This window comes from Oncorhynchus mykiss, chromosome 13 (assembly GCF_013265735.2).
Source record: "Oncorhynchus mykiss isolate Arlee chromosome 13, USDA_OmykA_1.1, whole genome shotgun sequence".
NCBI classification, from domain to species: domain Eukaryota; kingdom Metazoa; phylum Chordata; class Actinopteri; order Salmoniformes; family Salmonidae; genus Oncorhynchus; species Oncorhynchus mykiss.
Window position 1 is genome coordinate 25,526,080 of NC_048577.1, and position 18,873 is coordinate 25,544,952.

Consider the following 18,873-nt stretch of genomic DNA (forward strand, 5'->3'; position numbering starts at 1 on the left):
TCCTGACTCCTCTTCCCCGTCCTCTCCTTCTCCCCCATCCTACTTCAACTCTTCCTTCTCCTCCTCCTCTTACTTCTTCACCTCCTCATCCTCCTCTAGTTCTCACCCCTCTTACTCTTTGTCCAATATTGGTCTCCATTGTTGTCCAAACCAAATGTTTACCTGTGGACTATTTATAGTGCTCAAGCTCTGATTTGTAAGTGAGCTAATTATCTGAAAGTGTTTCCACGTGTCAATGTGGAAAGGCAATTGGCAAAATAGTGTAGCAATGTAGAGACCAATGTTTACAGTTTTGCTAGATGTGTGTTATTAAATTACAAACTGAGTGTAAAGCAGAGAACGTGCATTCAGTTTGGCACCCTTGGTAAATGCATTGGCTCCAAGTGTTAATGGTTTCAGAGATAGTACTTCAAGAACCACTGTTAGTGTTTAAGCATTCAGAAAAAAATAGTAAGATCCCCATGAGCTGTTGCAAATTCTGACAAGCTCCAAGCATTGATTATGCAAGAATGGACTGCCATCAGTCAGGATGTGGCCCAGAAGTTAATTGACAGCATGCCAGGGTGGATTGTCAACACTGCAAATATTGACTCTTTGCATCAACTTCATGTAATTGTCAATAAAAGCCTTTGACACTTATGAAATGCTTGTAATTATACTTCAGTATTCCATAGTAACATCTGACAAAAATATCTAAAGACACTGAAGCAGCAAATTTTGTGGAAATTAATATATATGTCATTCAAAACTTTTGGCCACTACTGAACTCTTCACACACAAACGCTATCTTAATTTGTCCCTGCTTCTCTGCGACCACAGAGTGATCAAATTAAGATTGGAGATCTGTATGCAGGTGTCCTATTTCAAGGTAAGTCAGAAAAGCAAGGTTTATTTTGGTGCATACGTTTTCCACTTACTGCAAATCTGTGGTGCTTGGACATTCTCCATGGATTGTTCTGATCTCATTCAATTCTTTGTAGCATCATGTGAAACGTTTGAGAAGAAGCTACTTCATAAGCTCAGCAAAGGCGATTTGTTTCACATCCAACTAAAATAAAAAAGTATATATACATTAACCTTGCCACAAGGAAATGGAATGGAAGACTGTGATTGTTATGAACAACTCCATTTGACATTTTAAAGAGGTTTCACTCTCCAATATTTTGGTATTTTTCAATTTGTCTGATTTATCGTAGAGGTTGACCATCACAGAAACCCACCCAGAAACCCACACCCCTATGTCACCACCCTATTTCCTTTCTCTGTTTCATAGGAATTCCTATGAGGTGAGTCATGTGGAAGGATGTATGTATTTTTCTTGTCTAAGAATCTGACTTAAAACCGAGCATTTACAGGTCTAGATGAAGAGGCTTGTATAAAGAGGTTATGTAAAGTAGGGAGCAGAGGTGACTTGCATCTCGACTTTGACTTTAACACCAATGACTCGTGACTTAACTTGGACATGAGCCTTTTAACTCGAACTGACTTGGTACCCTCCCCAAGCCCAAACATAAAAAATGATGCTATTAAAAAAAGTGTGCAGCGCATCAACTCTTCATTTAACTGATTACAGTTTGAATCAGACAGCAGCCAATCAAATTGTACCAGACGAGAAAAAGTTGTGCATGGCAGCGCAGAGGAATGTTGGCGGGTGAATTCAGACGGAGCCCTTGGAAAGATGATACTCCAAATTATTATTTTCGGATATAAAGACTACGCTGTATATCAACAAAAAATGGATTGCAACTTGCAAAACATGCGGGAAGAAAATTACAGACGGAGGCGCAATAACTTCCAACTTTGTTCGACATTTGAAGTTGCACAAAGAACGGTAAGTCGTGGCTAATATAGCCGACAGCTATATAGTTTCTAACTGCTAGTGTAGCATGTAGGCTAACGTAACGTTAAATCAATGAGCCTCCATACAGTCAGTCAGTGCGGGAAAGTGATCATTGCACCGAAGATTGAGCTACAACTGGCTAGGCAGTTGGTTGTCTAAATCCTGCCTGATGTTACTACTATTCCTAAAACCATTGACATACGTTAGCCTACTGTAACCACACACAGAGAGGGTGTGTGTTAAGGTTAGGCGATTGTGTAAAAATATGAAATGGTATTACATTTGGTGAACATTTTGACTTGTTTAGGACTCGAAACTCAAAGTTTAGGACTTGAGACTTGACTTGAGACTTGTCGATCTTGACTTGACTCGGACTTACCTGTTTTGACTTGGGACTTGAGTGCTAAGACTTGAGACTTTGGAGCTCTGCAAGTTCACCGGATGTTGGCCAGGTGGGACGCTACCGTCCCACCTGCCCATAAGAAGTTTTAATGTGTCGTGTGTTTGTGCCATTTACAGTTCATAACTTTTTTTTGCTCTGTACAACTAGGAAAGTATATTCGTCATGTGTTTTTACCCAGTGTATATTTATTCATATAATTTTTTACCCCTCCCTTATGCTTTGTTGTGATACAACAAATATAATATTATTTAACACATAATAAAATAATTTATATTACGGGAATTCTAGTGTCATTATTAGCATGTGTTCCTCAATCAAACAGCCCAAGCACATGAACTACTGTACATAGATGCAGATCCCTAGAGTTGGACAGACTGACATTCAGAGAGGCAGACAGCAGAAAGTCAGACAGACGGTGTCCCTTCTGGCCTTTTCTCATTCCCTGTGTCCATTGTCGTAATGATTTTTGATTTGTCTTTTCGCACAGTTGCTGGAAAACAAATGACTGCAAGACTTGTGGTATTGAGATGAGCATGAATTCATAACATCATGAGGAGTAGATATAAGGTAGCATATCTGTGGCCTCCTCCTTCGCCACAAGGCTTTCTCATGAACAGGGGGACAAATGGGATATTATAGATGGTGCTGCTACTGTATGTAGCAAAAATACTCTGCGGCAGAGAACTCCTGAGACTGCCATGAATATAAGGCAACATGGTTGAGTCAGTGGCTAAATCCAAAGGGGAATCATTAAGGAAAACATTTTGTCAGTCTTGTATGGTATGGATTAAATTTGATTGTATTTACTAGGATTATCTGGACTTTACAATTGCTTTGTTTGTTTGTGTGACCATACTTTTGTAATGACTAGCTCAGAATATGAAATAATAATTGTTATAGAAAGTGTCTCTGCTTAGAGAGAAATCTATGTCTGTCCTTTCCCTGGCAGTGTTTGCTGAGGTACCTTGGCTATTTATGTTTGATTTGTAATCAGAATCCTTTTTTGCTTTGTGATGTTCTGCCTAATGGAACCTGGTTGATTGTGCTCCTCCTTTGTTTGGGAAGCAACCATTCATGGGCCAATATGTGGACTATTCATCCATTAGGAAGAAAGTGGGGGAGGCTTTCAGTTCACCTCTGAAACAGGATGTTTGTATGGTCACTTTTTGACATTGGTCGCTCACATTATTTCAAACCAGCATTTATACATTTCAGGAATGGCCAGATTTTTCCTCTGTCACTGTCTGAACAACAATGCTGGGAATTGGCAGGCTTGTATCCTGGCTAGCTTCCCTCTACCCCCTCCTCTCTTCAGGGCTTAGTACGGCCCAACGTCCTCCCTCTTTCTCCCCACTGCATGGACATGAGGCGGTGACATCATCACTGAGCTCCCAGGCCGTGGCTAGCCAGTGACGGAATTACAAACTCCTGTTCCTCTTCCCTCTCTAAACTTATCCCCTCCTCCACTTTTCCCTCCAGACTTATGAAAGGTGTGCTGTGTTGGAGGAAAACCCCTTCATTCTCTTTTTTTTATTGGACACCTTTCTTAACTGTCTGCCAGTTGAGGATGAGGTACAGTGATTTTTTTTGGGGGGGGGCAATACCACTCAAAAGTGTGCACTCCTGAATGGGTGAGCAGCTTCACAACCTAGAGGGAGAGGGGTGTGAGAGGGGGTGGGGCGGAGGCTGCTTTTGAATGGGTTGAGAGGGAAGACGGAACTAATCAAGAGAGAAGAAGAAGCATGTTGTGCCCCCTATCTGACACAGATCCAGCTTCTCCACTCCGGTTCCTTCAGTGGCTGCTCTGGGAAGAGTAGTGTCCTTGAGAATATTCCTTCCTTTTGTTACTTTTACTGGATTCTTTTTTTGGGGCTTGTGGTGTAGCAAGGGTCGTGGTGGTAGAAGGCTAAAAGAGCCCACTGGATCCCTTCTTAACTTCCCTACGTTTTTCGCCTTGCTGTGCTTGTTTTTTCAGAGGGGAAATTTTCTTTCAGCGGGTCCCAGTTTTAGTTTGGAACTATGGAAACGGACTGGGAGTTGGGTGGGAAAGATGTACAATTCACAGAGCCGGACTCTGGTTACCCAGCTCAGGTGGCTTTCAACTACAACATGTTAGAAGGGCGCTTTAAACAGCTTCAAGGTAAGTGAAGGATGGAGGCTGCAGGCGCCTTTTTGTTTATAGGTGTTGCTATGCTATATTCTCTGTCAGCATATAGATGGTGGAGTCTAGAGAGAGAATTCTGGATCGTCTGTGTTGAATTTGGCAGTTCTTTATCAGGGTAATGTTATGTGGATGAAGAGCATTATATTTCATTGTTGTTCTTTGACTTCTTAGAAAATAAAACAAATTGGGTGTCTTAATCCTAAAGGAAACGGTAACTGTTAGTGGTGGATATGTCACGTTTAGTATGGCAGCACTGTGATCTGGCAAAAGAACGAATTTCAGACTGGATTATAAGGCTGTCTTTTTTGGGGGGATATTAATTTAGTGTTGACAATAAAATACTAAATAGCTGTTTTTTCGAAAAAGGCCCTCTGTCTACAAACACACAATCCACAATGCTATCTAAACGGCATGCATGCTAGTTCCTAGCGGGTAGTCAGGACAACAATAGCATGAGAGGGGACAGGGAAGGTGGGAGTGGTTGTTTTTGTCCAGCCCTCCCATGAAAATACACTTTCAAGGAGCCAAATTCTAGGAAATGATAGCGCTTAACAATATGTTTTTACACAGTATAAGTATTTTTTTTTACAAAAATGGCATATTACTATTAGTTATACAGTGTCATTGTGTGATATTTTTTACTCTTGTTTAGTATATTTACTATAAAAATTACTTGTTTTCTAAATAATTTATTTTACATTCATTTTCATATTTTCATTACGATGAACCCCAGGTTAGACTGGCATGTTCATTTCTCTTTTTTTTCTATTGCAATGTAACCATTATCATACAAACTTTTTTTTAATAGTCCTGCTGTCTTTGTTGACATCTTTGTCCGGGTTTCTCTCATCCCAAAGAGAATGTGGTCTTTGCCACATGAAAATATCAGTCATTAACTCAGCCTCTCTATGAATAATTGTCTGAATGCACTATTGTGTTGTTGAATGTCTCTCTTCTATACATTTTGTATGTATGTATGTATGTATGTATGTATGTATGTATGTATGTATGTATGTCCCCTTTTCATTAATAGAACATCAAATCTACAGCAATGGTCAGAATTTGTCCGGTTTTGCTCCCTTGAATGGTATAAACTGGCCACAACAGCTACGTGGATACGACTGGATGAATGTGTGCCGTTTGTTAATATGTAGCTCTGTGTAGATTTTACTGACTGCTGAAACCTTGTTCAATGTTGTAAAGCAGCCAGAATGAAAAGGAAGACCGAGAGATAGACTTGAACTTTCATCCTCTGGTCTATTGGCTTTACTAAGTCATGGGATGACTGAATTGATAAAACATCAGAGTCAACGTTATTGATTGCTATTCTTGTGTCATGTACTGCTAGCTTGAAATTGTTATGTTTCATCATATTTTGAGTGAAGATATGGCAAAATGTATGTATTGACCTGGTGTGCTGATAATGGAAATTGTAGAACTGTAACAGAGTGGCGTAAGGCACTGCATCGCAGTGCTAGAGGCGTCACTACAGACCCTGGTTCAATCCTGGGCTGTATCACAACCGGCCGTGGTCGGGTGTCCCATAGGGCGGCACACAATTGGCACAGAGTTGACCGGGTTAGGGGAGAGTTTGACCGGGGTAGCTTGTCATTGTAAATAAGAATTTGTTCTTATCTGACTTGCCTAGTTAAATAAAGGTTCAATAAATAACACATGTTAATAGGGTCTCCAAGGATCTAGGAACAGTAACGTACATCTGAAGATTTCAGACATACTGTAAGGGGAGTAAGATTACCATTGGTGGAATCCCTGTGACCCTTGATTTTAGCCAAAGTAGTAGCCTTGTTCCACCCAGAATTGGTCATAGAACAGTTCTCCTGTTTCTGTAGCGTGAGACAGCTTGATGTACAAGTACGTCCCCTAAGACAGGACTCTAGTCTATCGCATGACCTGATATTAGGCAGAGCTCTCTGGTTCATAGTTCATAAATGTGTTATATTTTCAGCATGGCTACGTGGTGTCATTGTGCCAGTGACCTTTTACAAACAGACATGAACTGTGAAAAACATTTAGCAAATCATTTTGTGTTCCCGTGGCTGTATCAAACGAAAGGAAATTGAAAGTGCATTGTCAGGTCTCATGAGTTCTTCTGTTTTATCTAATACATTTAAGGCTGGTTGTACTCCTGTACTTAAAAGCACTTTTAATGGACATTTTCCATTGCTCCTTTTTGTCTAAGAGTAGGCTTAATCTGAGTCCTTGAAGTGGGGTTTTTAGGTCAATAATTTGCTTTGACAAGCTTGCGCTGGCTTGGTTACATATCCACCATTGCTAAAGCCGTGCTGGAAAGGACAGTGTGAAAAGACAATATCCGATCTAACATTATATTGTTTGGGTCGTCACAATAGTGTAAAAATAGTTATTAGATGCACTCCAGTCGCTTTTGTACCAGACTGTAGCTATTTCTCCACACCGATGACCTGGACTACCACCACACAGACTTGAGTGCTGAAGTAATACTTTTGTCGGCAAACAGGCCCCTGCCAACCCGGTTTCCACCACAGTCAGTCTCTAAATGAACGTCTGTTCTGCTGGCAAGAAAATATTTTATGGAGAGACAAAAAAAGAAGGCAACAGAAAGTTGTGGAACTGAAGAAGTCTTTGAATGGGTTGGTTGGGGAAGGAGGCAAACTTGAGAGAGCGTGTTGAAAAAGAGTGCAGTTATGGCCTTAACAAGTTTGATTTACTCAATTTAGCTACACTGACCGACTATTTGACCTTGACTCCCCATTTGCAGGATACCCCCGAAATATAGCATTGAATGTCAACTTCTGGTATGCCCTCAGTTGTTGAATTCTGATAAGTAAGTACCAGAGAATAATATTTGCATAGGCTGGGATTAAATCTAATCGTGTTTGGTCAATAATGCAGCTTTTAAAGGCAATGTTCCCTGCTTTTGCGACGCATTCACAGTAAACGCTGCATATGTCGGCTAAATCGGAAATTACCTTTAAAGCTGCATTGTCGACAAAGCGTGATTGGATTGAATTCCGGCCATCGTCCTAGTTAATACCAGGTAAATACCAGTGGAAACTGTACTGTAAAATATAGTGCTATCATGACTTTTGAGAATAGTAAGAATGATCTTGAGGTTTTCAACCACATCTTTACTGTAAAGTAAAGTAATGATAAAACATGTCAGATAATTCAAAGACGTAAATAAGAGTGAGTGATACCGAAATGTAGTGAATGTTTTAACTGTGTATAAATTGACACAAAGCCATGTTCTGTTTAGTGCTTTGTTTTCCCTTTTGCCAGGCATTGACTGCCGGGGAAATGTTGATGTTGAGTCATTGATTTGAAGTATATAGCTGTTGGTAGTTGCCTGTGTGATAATCTGAGGCCTTATTAAAGAACAAACAGTCCATCTGCCATAACACCATGACTTATCTGACCGATGATCTGTTTTACCCTTCTATCAATGGAGGGACTTTATCCACTTTATGACATGGAGACATCTTGTCAAGTACGGTACCTGGTATTTATGTTTCCATGTTTTACCATGTGTTTTGTCAGCATTATATTATTACATCAACATTGCTGGTGGGCAAAACCTCATTAACACACAGTTTTTGTATAATTTCGATCTAGTTTTCAAACAACAATAGCATTTCAGGTTTTACATGAAGTTGACTTCCTGTATGACAACTCAATCAAATATCAACCAAAGTTGGATGTGGATTTGACAACGCATTTGTCCTGTGGTTAGTCACCCCTAAACATGGCAGTGTGACCTCATCCATTAATCCAGCCCTTACACACAGGAAGAATTTCAATCTTCTGGCCCGCCACACACCACAGGATGTTGATTCAACAGTGAGGGATGAAGGAAGCAACCTTTGAACTGCTTCACTAAAATGTCCAGTCTTTCACCTTTGTTTTTCATCCTTGGATACTGATTTCTAGTCTGTTCATTTGTTAGTTTGCCAATGAATGCTATATCATATAATATGTATATCTAGGCCTAAACAAAATGGCTGTTATTGTTGTCCCTCTGAATGATTGTTTTCAGTCTCTGCTAATCATTCGAATCTTTCACCACGTTCAGTATTTCCTTCCAGCTAAGGGTGGGGTAGTGATCCAAAGTGCCTTGAACTCTGCAATTCCTGAGTAGTGCCCTAATCAAGATCTCCTTTTCCTGCCGAAACCTGGAAAGAGGAAAAAATAGAGAGAAAATAAACCAAACTGGAATTTGAATGAATGTGCATCCCTGTTGAGATAAGTTGAGAGATTAGCTTTTGGGAACCGGAGAGTTAGCCCCCAGGATAGAGATGCGTCAATAAATCAATAGTTTCTATTCTGTGTCAGTCATGATAACCAGACTGCTCATATCCCAGCTGGTTAGATTTGCTTCTTTGTTCCTGAACTCCAAAGACAATAGAGCTGTGGGTCAAGTCAAGGTCACAATTTGGGATGATTTTCTCTGGAAGAGAGTGATATCCAACACGATTAGGACTAAAGGACCCTATTAATCAGTGCAATAGTAAGAAATTCATGAATAGCCTCCGATAAATAAGTGGATATACTTGAATATAAGGGTTATTCCACAAATTAGGTTCCATTTGCATAGCCGCGGGAAGTAGGGGTGCTGAGGGTGCTGGCACCCCCTGATAAATCACAATAAAGAGATAATGAATATAAAAAATATATTTACAAAATTAAGTAAAATAAATTCCCACCAAATTAGTGCACTAGGCCTTTATTACTCCTGTATAAAATGATAAACATTTCCCTCAGTTGACCTTAAAAGAGGGACAGGTTTTTTTTCCTGCATAAAATGAATCACTAATTGCAAGTCTTTATTCATATAAAATCAGATTTATGGAATTTTCCATGTGGTCCATATTAAAGGGCACTTCAATTAATATAACAGACTTTTACAATTCATTATTTGTGGACAATTTCTACTTAAGACACAGAAACTGACACGGCACCGATGCAAAGTGAAACAAAGTGTATTCCATGCGCTCATATAGATTCAATTTGGATTAGAACAGGGTCAAATAGCATTAAGTACGATGTACAAAATATGTACCCTCCAATAAATGTACCTTCCAATGCAATTACCGTTTGCATGTTTTTAGTGACACTAAAAAGTTTGCCATCCAACCTTGTTATGCTAGTAAAGTACATGTCACGACAGGCCTGTATCCAACCTTGTTATGCTAGTAAAGTACATGTAACGAGATGGCGGATGGAAGACAGGGTGGTGCGGCTTCTCATTCGAATGCTGTAATTTTATCTAAACCATCAGGTGTACGCCGACCCCAGCTAAGCAACTCGTGCAAAGAGTTAAAGCGCAATTGTGTGTTTTATCTCCAGTACTCTGCCATGATTGTCAGTTATGTAGCTGCTCTACTGATAATCTCAGTGCGTCTTTGCTGGGATGACACACGTCTACTGCCGGAGAATACCAACACCAAACACATTGGTTCACCGTTCCACTGGAGCGGACAGTACACAGCATATCATAATGTTCTGAATAATGGCCAAGTCTACCTCGCTCCTTATTCTACTGAACCGCTTAGGCGTAACAAACACAAGTCCAACATTTATCGGAAACTGTTAAACTACCTGTTCACTACCCACCTGCTCTCCGGGGATGTGCAACTCAATCCTGGGCCCAACATCACCGAGCCAGCGATACTCACCGGAGTGGAAATCGGTGGATTGCCTCGTGAAAACATTGTAGCCAGGCACAATCAAAGCAGCATATGGAGAGTTTTTATGGAGCTGATCGTTGCCTCTGTGGAAGTGGGTGAGTGCTATGGTCCCATGGTTTCTCTCGGCTCACCCAGCTCCAGGATAGATTTTGACTCTTCAAACATACCCAAGTCGCAATATGCGATCCCTGACTCTGCTTCTGGTACGCACGCTGTTTTAATTAGTTCCCCGCATCCAGTGCAGGCGGGAGGGATTGTTAATTGCGCTACCGAACTGCCCATAATCAAAACAAAATGGCCTAAACCCACCCGTCAGAAAACACAGAAAATGTAACTTTTTTTCAATGTGTCATCTGGGAGTCATGAGTCATCTGGGACCCACGAGTTAAGCCCAAGGGACTACTAGGGGGGGCACTTGAACATTCGTAGTGCAATTCCAAAAAGTGATCAAATTCAACATCGACTCACAGACTCCAACCTTGACTTCCTCTGCCTCTCAGAGACATGGCTCCATAAAAACTCTCCATATGCTGCTTTGATTGTGATTGGCTACAATGTCTTCAGGAGACACAGGATTGAAGAAAGAGGAGGGTGTGTGATGAATTACATTAAAGAACACATCCGATGTAAACAAATTGAGTGGTCATGTGATAATGAACTAGAATGTATTGGCCTGTCACTGTCTCCCCAAATGTCTTTTACCCTTATTGGAATGCATAGGCCACCTTCCACCAAAAGTGTGTTTTTTGATCAGTTTAATAACATGCTTAGGGAATGTGACTTTGGGAAAGAGGTAATCTTAATGGGAGATTTTAACATTAATTATGAAGACAAGTTTTGTAGGAAAACCCTCAAACAATCACTAATACCTTTGACCTTACACAGCTAGTTAAAGGGCCAATCAGGGTGACTTGTTGCTCTAAAACACAGATTGATTTGGTGTTCAGTAATAAACCAGAGAGTGACTAAATCATTCAATATGGTTACTGGGCTATCTGATCATAATCTGACACTTATAGCCAGAAAGCTGTCTAAGAGCAGGTTTAACCTCTCTACTGTTAGAAAGCCGGATCAACTAAGAATACCTAAAAGTGAATTAAGCTATTTTGAAACACTCTTCCTTGGCTAAATGGAGAAATCTGGAAATTGATGAAATAACGAGATTATGCTCTAAAAAATAGCCATAAGATCCAAATTAGAGCATGACAGACGTAGGTTTACCATGTTGAGAAATAAGGTGATGAAAGAAATCAAACAGGCCAAGGCAAACTTTTTTATTAATATAATTGCTGAAGCAAAGGGACATTCTAAACTGATCTGGGAGAATCTAAAAACGTTTACAGGGAAAGACCATAGTAACACTGCAAAAAGACTAGAAATCATGGTGAATAACAATCTAACACAGGATGCAGTCGAAATAGCAATAGCCTTCAATTCCTACTTTATTGACTCTGTCATTGTACTGACACAGAACCCCTCCACTGGTTTCCTGGGCTCAGTGCTAGTAAATGATGCTCAACCTGTCTTCATCATAAGGGAGGTTTCTGAGTCAAAGGTGAACAAGGTGATTAGCTCACTAAAGAACTCTAAAGCCAAAGATGTGTTTGGGCTGGACTCTACCTTTCTTAAAAACTACAAAGAGTCACTCATTGGCCCCATTACTAAGGTCACCAACACATCTATTGGTCTCGGGGTGTTTCCAAGGATATGGAAGTCGGCCATAATAACGGCCATCTTTAAATCAGGCGACCCTGCTGACGTGAGTAACTACAGGCCCATTAGTATACTACCTGTATACTAAAGGTTATTGAAAAGTGTGTAGCAGAACAACTGATTGCCCACCTCAACATTCACATTACACTCCATGCAGTTTGGCTTCAGAGCGAAACACTCCACAAAAACGGCCAACTGCTTTCTTCTGGAAAATGTGAAGTCCAAGATGGACAAAGGGGGCGTTGTTGTGGCTGTGTTTCTGGACCTAAGAAAGGCTTTTGATACCGTTAACCATGAGATTCTCATCATAAAATTGTCTTTTCCACTGATGCCTTGAGATAGAGGAAATCATACCTTGAAGGCAGAACTCAGTGCAATGAGCTGTCGCCCACTCTTAGCTATGATGTGGGCGTGCCCCAAGGGTCAATACTGGGGCCCCTCCTGTTCAGCCTGTACATTAATGATCTGCCTTCTGTCTGTACTGGGTCTGAAGTTCAAATGTATGCAGATTATACAGTGGGGCAAAAAAGTATTTAGTCAGCCACCAATTGTGCAAGTTCTCCCACTTAAAAAGATGAGAGAGGCCTGTAATTTTCATCATAGGTACACTTCAACTGTGACAGACAAAATTAGAAAAAAAATCCAGAAAATCACATTGTCTGATTTTTTTTTAATGAATTTATTTGCAAATTCTGGTGGGAAATAAGTATTTGGTCACCTACAAACAAGCAATATTTCTGGCTCTAACAGACCTGTCTTTAAGAGGCGATAGGGATGACCAGGGATGTTCTCTTGATGCAGTAAGTGCCTGAATTTGACGATTTTCCTGTTCTGCTAGACATTCTAAATGTAACAAGTACTTTTGGTTGTCAGGGGAAATGTATGGAGTAAAAAATACATAATTTTCTTTAGGAATGTAGTGAAGTAAAAGTTATCAAAAATATAGATACCAAAAAACTACTTAAATAGTACTTTAAAGTATATTTACTTAAGTACTTTACATCACTGCTATTTTGTGATAAAACTATTGGTAGAGTTGGAATCACGCACTGATTTTTAACCGAAAAAAAGTATGTTTTCTGGACACACACACTGGTGAGAAAATCTGCAGATTCCAACTCTACCAACAGGTTTGTCACATTCAAGTCTGTCACCATTTGGATGGAAACCTAGCTACTTACTATAACGATTGATACTAAAACCTCTGTACCAACAGAGACATTTTGTAGCACAAACTAAGAATCTCAATTGGTGGCACTTAACCCCCCCCCCAAAAAAAAATATTAGTAGTATTGATTGAATTGAACTTCCTCTATTGCATCAAGGTCCTAAAGAGATCATCTGCTAAAAATGGCATTGAGATGACATTGGAATCATAAAAAAAAAAACATGGTTGTCATTTCACATAATAAATGATGTATTTCTCTTAACCATATCCCCCTACTTGGCCCTTCGAGATACTGCTATCATTTTCCCATCAGCCCAAGGTCTTTGAAAAATGACAAACGTCCTGACGTAGCCTTGTTTTAATGAACGACCTGAAATCGTCTTTACTGGCATCAGTTTTTTTGTTGTTAAACAGCTAAAACTTTACTCTTCAACCTGTGTTAATAGTACAGGGAGCTGTGTGTTTACCTAACGATAAGACCAAATGCTAGTGCAACATTCCTCTAGCTAGCCCTCCCCGGAGTTGAGCTAGGGCAGTGGTGGAGGAGAGGAACACTGTTGTTCTGTCCAGCTCTGTCTTGTCCTCCTGTCTCACAGAAGACTCCTTTTAAAAAATCCCCACTAGCATGTACCTCTATGTAACACTTGTGGTGATGTTACCATGCTGCACTAATGCCACAGAAATGGGTTTGGATGCATAGGAGGTTGGTGGCACCTTAAATGGGGAGGATGGGCTTGTGGTAATGGCTGGAGCAGAATAAGTGGAATTTTATGAAATAGATCAAACACATGGTTTCCATGTGTTTATGCCATTCCATTCACTCCTTTCCAGCCATTATTATGAGCCGTCCTCTCCTCAGCAGCGTCTGTGATGATAGCTGGTTGTACCCCCGAGGGGTAGGGCAGGAGGTTGGCTCTGAGTCTAAGTTAGTGAAGTCATACACAGTACAAGTGTGGTCAGGGTTCAGTATTAACTGAGCAGTCGATTCCAAATCAATAGTGTTTATAGTGAAAGGATACCTTTTATTTCATATGTTGATATAATGTTTTGTGTTGCAGGAATGGGGGGGGTGTGAGGAATAGGTTTGACCTTCTACAATTGTTATTCTTTCGGCAAGATCGTCAAACGTGTCAAATAAATCACTCATAACAAAAAAGTCAAGAGGGCCTTGGAGTTCATTGCAAGGTGCAGCCAGCCCTGCATGCGGCAAGGTCATCGCTCTCATTCCGTCATGTGGCAAACAAACAATCAAATCGCATGCTTACGTCTTTGCAGGGATAAGGAATGCAATAACAGGAGAATTGGGGAGGATTATAAATAAACCGTCCTTGTGTTCATGGATATGAACTCTGAGCCAGAGGGTGGGGCATTGTCCCTGTCAAGGGCCCCGACCATAAACAGGATTCCCACTTTCACTTTAAAAAAAACAAAAACATTTTAATGCTATGGATGTACCTCATTAGTCTGCAGTGGCTTTCTCCCCTTGTCTCCTCACTTTCATGCACACTGTCCTGAGAACCCAGAACAGATGGCAAACAATATGGTCGACCGCATATCAAGCGTTTGCGTTCACCTGTCCATTTCCTTCATCTCAGTGGAGATGGAGAGACCAGGAGAGGAAGCCGTAAGACATTCTGCAATAGGTCTGAAGAGGCAAGGCCACCAGTCCCAATCCAGTCTAGTTGTTTTAATATCCGGATCATGAATGGATGATGAGTTGCATGTGGCAAAGCGGGCCAATCACCCCACAATGACCAAAACCTCTCATATTATACAATGAGTATCATTACTGTTACTGTATATAACGACACATGGGTTCCATCATTAGCCACAATACTTAGCAACACAGTATTTATTTTGTTTACGTAAAAAGTGTTACATCTGAATGGCAGTCTTACAATCTTATTGACATTTTCAATCTAGCCTTGGGGACCCAGGGAGTAGACATTATAAATATGCTTTAGCCCAGCACTATAACACCTTATTCAGTTAATCAGGGGATGATTACAGTAGTTGATTAGTTAGATCACTACTCTATTATTATTTCAGACTTGAAGTATTTCAAGTTTTAGTATTTCAGACTTGAAATTAAAAGACCAGGCTGTATAGGGACAGTGTGAGCTGTTAACTATACTTCAATGTCTTGTTCCAGCATTATTATCTTCCATAGCCTTAACTAAAGCTACTTTGACAAAGTAGTTTACTACATCAAAGCTATATTGGGAAAATTATAATATCTATATCTTAAATGTCATAGATTGCAAAACAGATCAATCTTAAAGACAAACGATATTTAGAGTGAGATTTAGGAACGTCTGATGCCCCACAAATGATAAAATACTGTGTATTCCATCCATATTTTCTTCTCTTTTTGCCAAAAAGTAGTGTGTTGTTCCAGTAGTTAGCTACACGGCTACATGGTCAAAAAGCAATTAACTACATGACCAAGATTTTAATTTAATCTACCACCAAGCTACGGCAAAATGTATTTTAATTACTAGTTGAACTACATGTAGTTCACTACTCCCCAACACGGCTAATTTGGCAAACATAGGGCAGCAGGTAGCCTAGCAGTTAAGAGTGTTGGGCCAGTAACCACAAGCTCACTGGTTCAAAACCCTGAGCCTACTATGTAAAAAATCTGCCGATGTGCCCTTGAGCAACGTACTTAACCCTAACTGCTCCTGTAAGTCTCTCTTGATAAGCATGTCTGCTAAAATGTTTATTTTTTTTTACCCCAACTCTGCTTATCCGTCATCAGGAATTCACTTGTTTCATATCCCAGTTAATTTAATGACATATCACTTTGACATAGCTTCTCTTTATTTCTTCCTTCTTAATTTTATTCCCTGTCTTCTTTTCTCTCCAGATGAGCGCGAAGCAGTGCAGAAGAAGACCTTCACCAAATGGGTGAACTCTCACCTCTCCCGGGTGTCCTGCCGCATCACGGACCTGTACAGGGACCTGAGTGATGGACGCATGCTCATCAAACTGCTGGAGGTGCTGTCTGGGGAGAGACTGGTGAGTACCGTGCTACCTGGGCTTATATGGATCAGTTTAGCCTTTTAGATCACAATGAATAAGATTACATGGGCAGGGAGGACCTGATCTGAGATCAGAACTTCTACTCTGAGATACTTGAGGGGCGTTCCATGAAAAGAGTACCTTTTGCATCCATTTGATATTTTAAGTAGCAGTTTTGCATCTATATTACATTTTTAAAAATGTGTTATATTAAATGAAGTGTCCTTTTAATATAGACCACACGGAGAACTGAGTACTTCAATTAATATGAATAAAGACATACTAAAGTGCCAAAATTCAGCATTTTGACATGTCCCTCTGTCAACCCTGTGTAATTCTAGGAAGATTTCTCCAAGTTTCACCATCATTGTAATGCCTAAGTTTGTCATTTCTGAAGATGATTTATTTCTTGTGATTACTGATTCATTTACATCTGTCCCTCGTTTTAAGGTCAGCCCTGCTACGTGAACTGAACACTCATTTTAATGAGGTGACACTTTTTTTTTTTCTCTCCTAAAGAAACATTGAACATCTAATAGCCAAATCAGTGTAAAAGCTTGTCAGTTGGGTTCTACTCTTTTGCAATTTTCTGGTGTTTTGTGGTGGAAAACTGAGCGGGTTGACCCTAACACGTCAACCCTGTTTCCCATAGATAGACAGGCTGGAAAGGTTTTAACAATTCAATTTTTTTTGTGAAGTTTGCATTCAATTACCACTCCCTGTTGCACACCACAAGCTTCCATTCCCCCTGTCACAATGGGATTTCTGACTGATTTAAGATGAAATCGCCAACCCTGTTACATTTTTGGCACCTACTATAGTGATTTTTTTTCATTTAACCTCTTGACATGGGAAAACGTGTTTATGAAGTTGAACGTGCTCTTTATGATAGAATGTTAACATTTGGTGAAATCTAATGTTTTTTGGAACTAAGTTACATTGGTGGAAAGACCCATGATACATACAGTACTGTAGCGACCCGCAGTACCCAGTGTTCATGGGGTCCGACATGCCAGTCAACCCGCTATCTGCCGGAAATGCCTGTAATGTTCTGGTGCTGGGCATCCTGGTGGGGGGCTGGATGTCCCATGGGTGGTGGACCATTCTTGATACACACTAAACAGTTCATTGTGAGAAAAAAAAACAAGCAGTGTTGCACTTCTTATCACACTCAAACTGATGCACCTACTACCATAGACCGTTCAAAGGCACTTCAATATTTTGTCTTTCCCATTCAACGTCTGAATGGCTCACATACGCCATTCATGCCTCAGTACTTAAAAATCTTTCTTTTACCCGTCTCCTCCCCTTCACCTACACTGAATTAAGTTGGATTTAACAAGTGACATCAATAAGGGATCATAGCTTTCATCTGAATTCACCTGGTCAGTCTGTTTTGAAGATCCAGTGCATATTAATAAAGTGCAGATATTGAAGCAGGTGGGCTGTCTGGGATTGTTTGTTGTTGCTGATGTCGGGAAAAGATTTCCACACGGTCAGAGCCATATATCATTAAAGAGTCCGCTGTCCAGACTTGTTATCGTGTACAAGGCGCCCGATAAGATATCTCACTCTATTAGAAAATACCCAACAAGGCACAACCCATAATGTAATCTACCAAGGATACTCTATTGCAGGGGCACGCAACTCTTACCCTATGAGGTCCGGAGCCTGCTGGTTTTCTGTTCTACCTGAATTTATTGTACACACCTTGTGTCCCCTGGTCTAAATCAGTCCCTGGTCTAAATCAGTCCCAGGCCCTGAACAATGAAAAAAATGTAGTGGATATCATGACACGAGACTCAGATGCGGATGGTTGGAGTTTACGATGTTTAATAATCCAAAAAGGGAGTAGGCAAGAGAATGGTCGTGGACAGGCAAAAGGTCAAAACCAGAGTCCAGGAGGTACAGAGTGGCAGACAGGCTCAAGGTCAAGGCAGGCATAATGGTCAGGCAGGCGGGTACAGAGTCCAGAACAGGCAAGGGTCAAAACAGGGAGGACGAGAAAAAGGAGAATAGCAAAGGCAGGAGTACGGGAGAAAGGCTGGTTGACATGGAACATACAAGACAAACTGGCACCGAGAGACAGGAAACACGGGGATAAATACACTGGGGATAATAAGCGACACCTGGAGGGGGTGGAGACGATAACAAGGACATGTAAAACAGATCAGGGTGTGACAGTGGAACTGGCTTTGAGGTCCAGAGTTGACTTTGTGGGCTTTATGCCATGTGGCTTTTGGGGTAATACATGTGTGCAATTACGAACAGCAATTGATGCTCAAAACTCAAAGGGCTTTCCCTTTTGTATTGTATTACGGTACTTGGCTATTGTAATCCCCAACTCCTATTTTTGCATTTCCTATTGTGATAAAGGACTACAAGACATGGATTACTTCCTCTGGGCATGCCTTGTGTCGGGTTTAATTTGTCACTTTCCTGGTCAATGTGTAACTCGATTTGAGTTTAGGCACAGCAGGTAACAGCTACTTGCCAGGTAGAGGCATGGGACCAAATAGTATTTGGAATTGTTCAAGTACTTAAGCTGCGCTTGACTGACCTTTCCTGGCGCAATGTTAACAATGGGATAGTCCCAAAACTGCAAACCCTGCCCATCTGGCACTGCAGGCAGGCTCAAGTAAAAAAACTCCAGGTATTTGAAATATTGTAAATACTATTTGAACCCAGGTCTGGTACCAGATTAGGTTACCAGGATATTGTGCAACACATAGGAGGATGATTCGACTTGCATAGGCCCCATACCAGTGTTCTTCTGACCCTGTTATGTGTCTCTTCAGGTATCATGGAAACCAGTAAATAGATCGTACTCAAGTCATGTGTTAATAAGCACTGAGAAGTAGTGGTGTAGTGGAGGAT

The 18,873-nt window shown here is 40.7% G+C and overlaps 1 protein-coding gene across 3 annotated transcripts in view; it reads left to right on the forward strand.

Annotated features, from left to right (window-relative positions):
• Positions 1-18,873, forward strand: part of LOC110486056 (spectrin beta chain, non-erythrocytic 1) — a 107,603-nt gene that overhangs the window by 26,280 nt on the left and 62,450 nt on the right. Inside the window, exons 3-4 of one of the 3 annotated variants that reach the window (XM_036942363.1) lie at positions 4,294-4,383; positions 15,842-15,993. In XM_036942363.1, the coding sequence (XP_036798258.1) occupies positions 4,294-4,383; positions 15,842-15,993 (242 nt within the window). Of the gene's footprint in view, positions 1-3,897; positions 4,384-15,841; positions 15,994-18,873 lie in introns of those variants that run through there. The other 2 variants (XM_036942362.1, XM_036942361.1) reach the window with 2 other exon arrangements.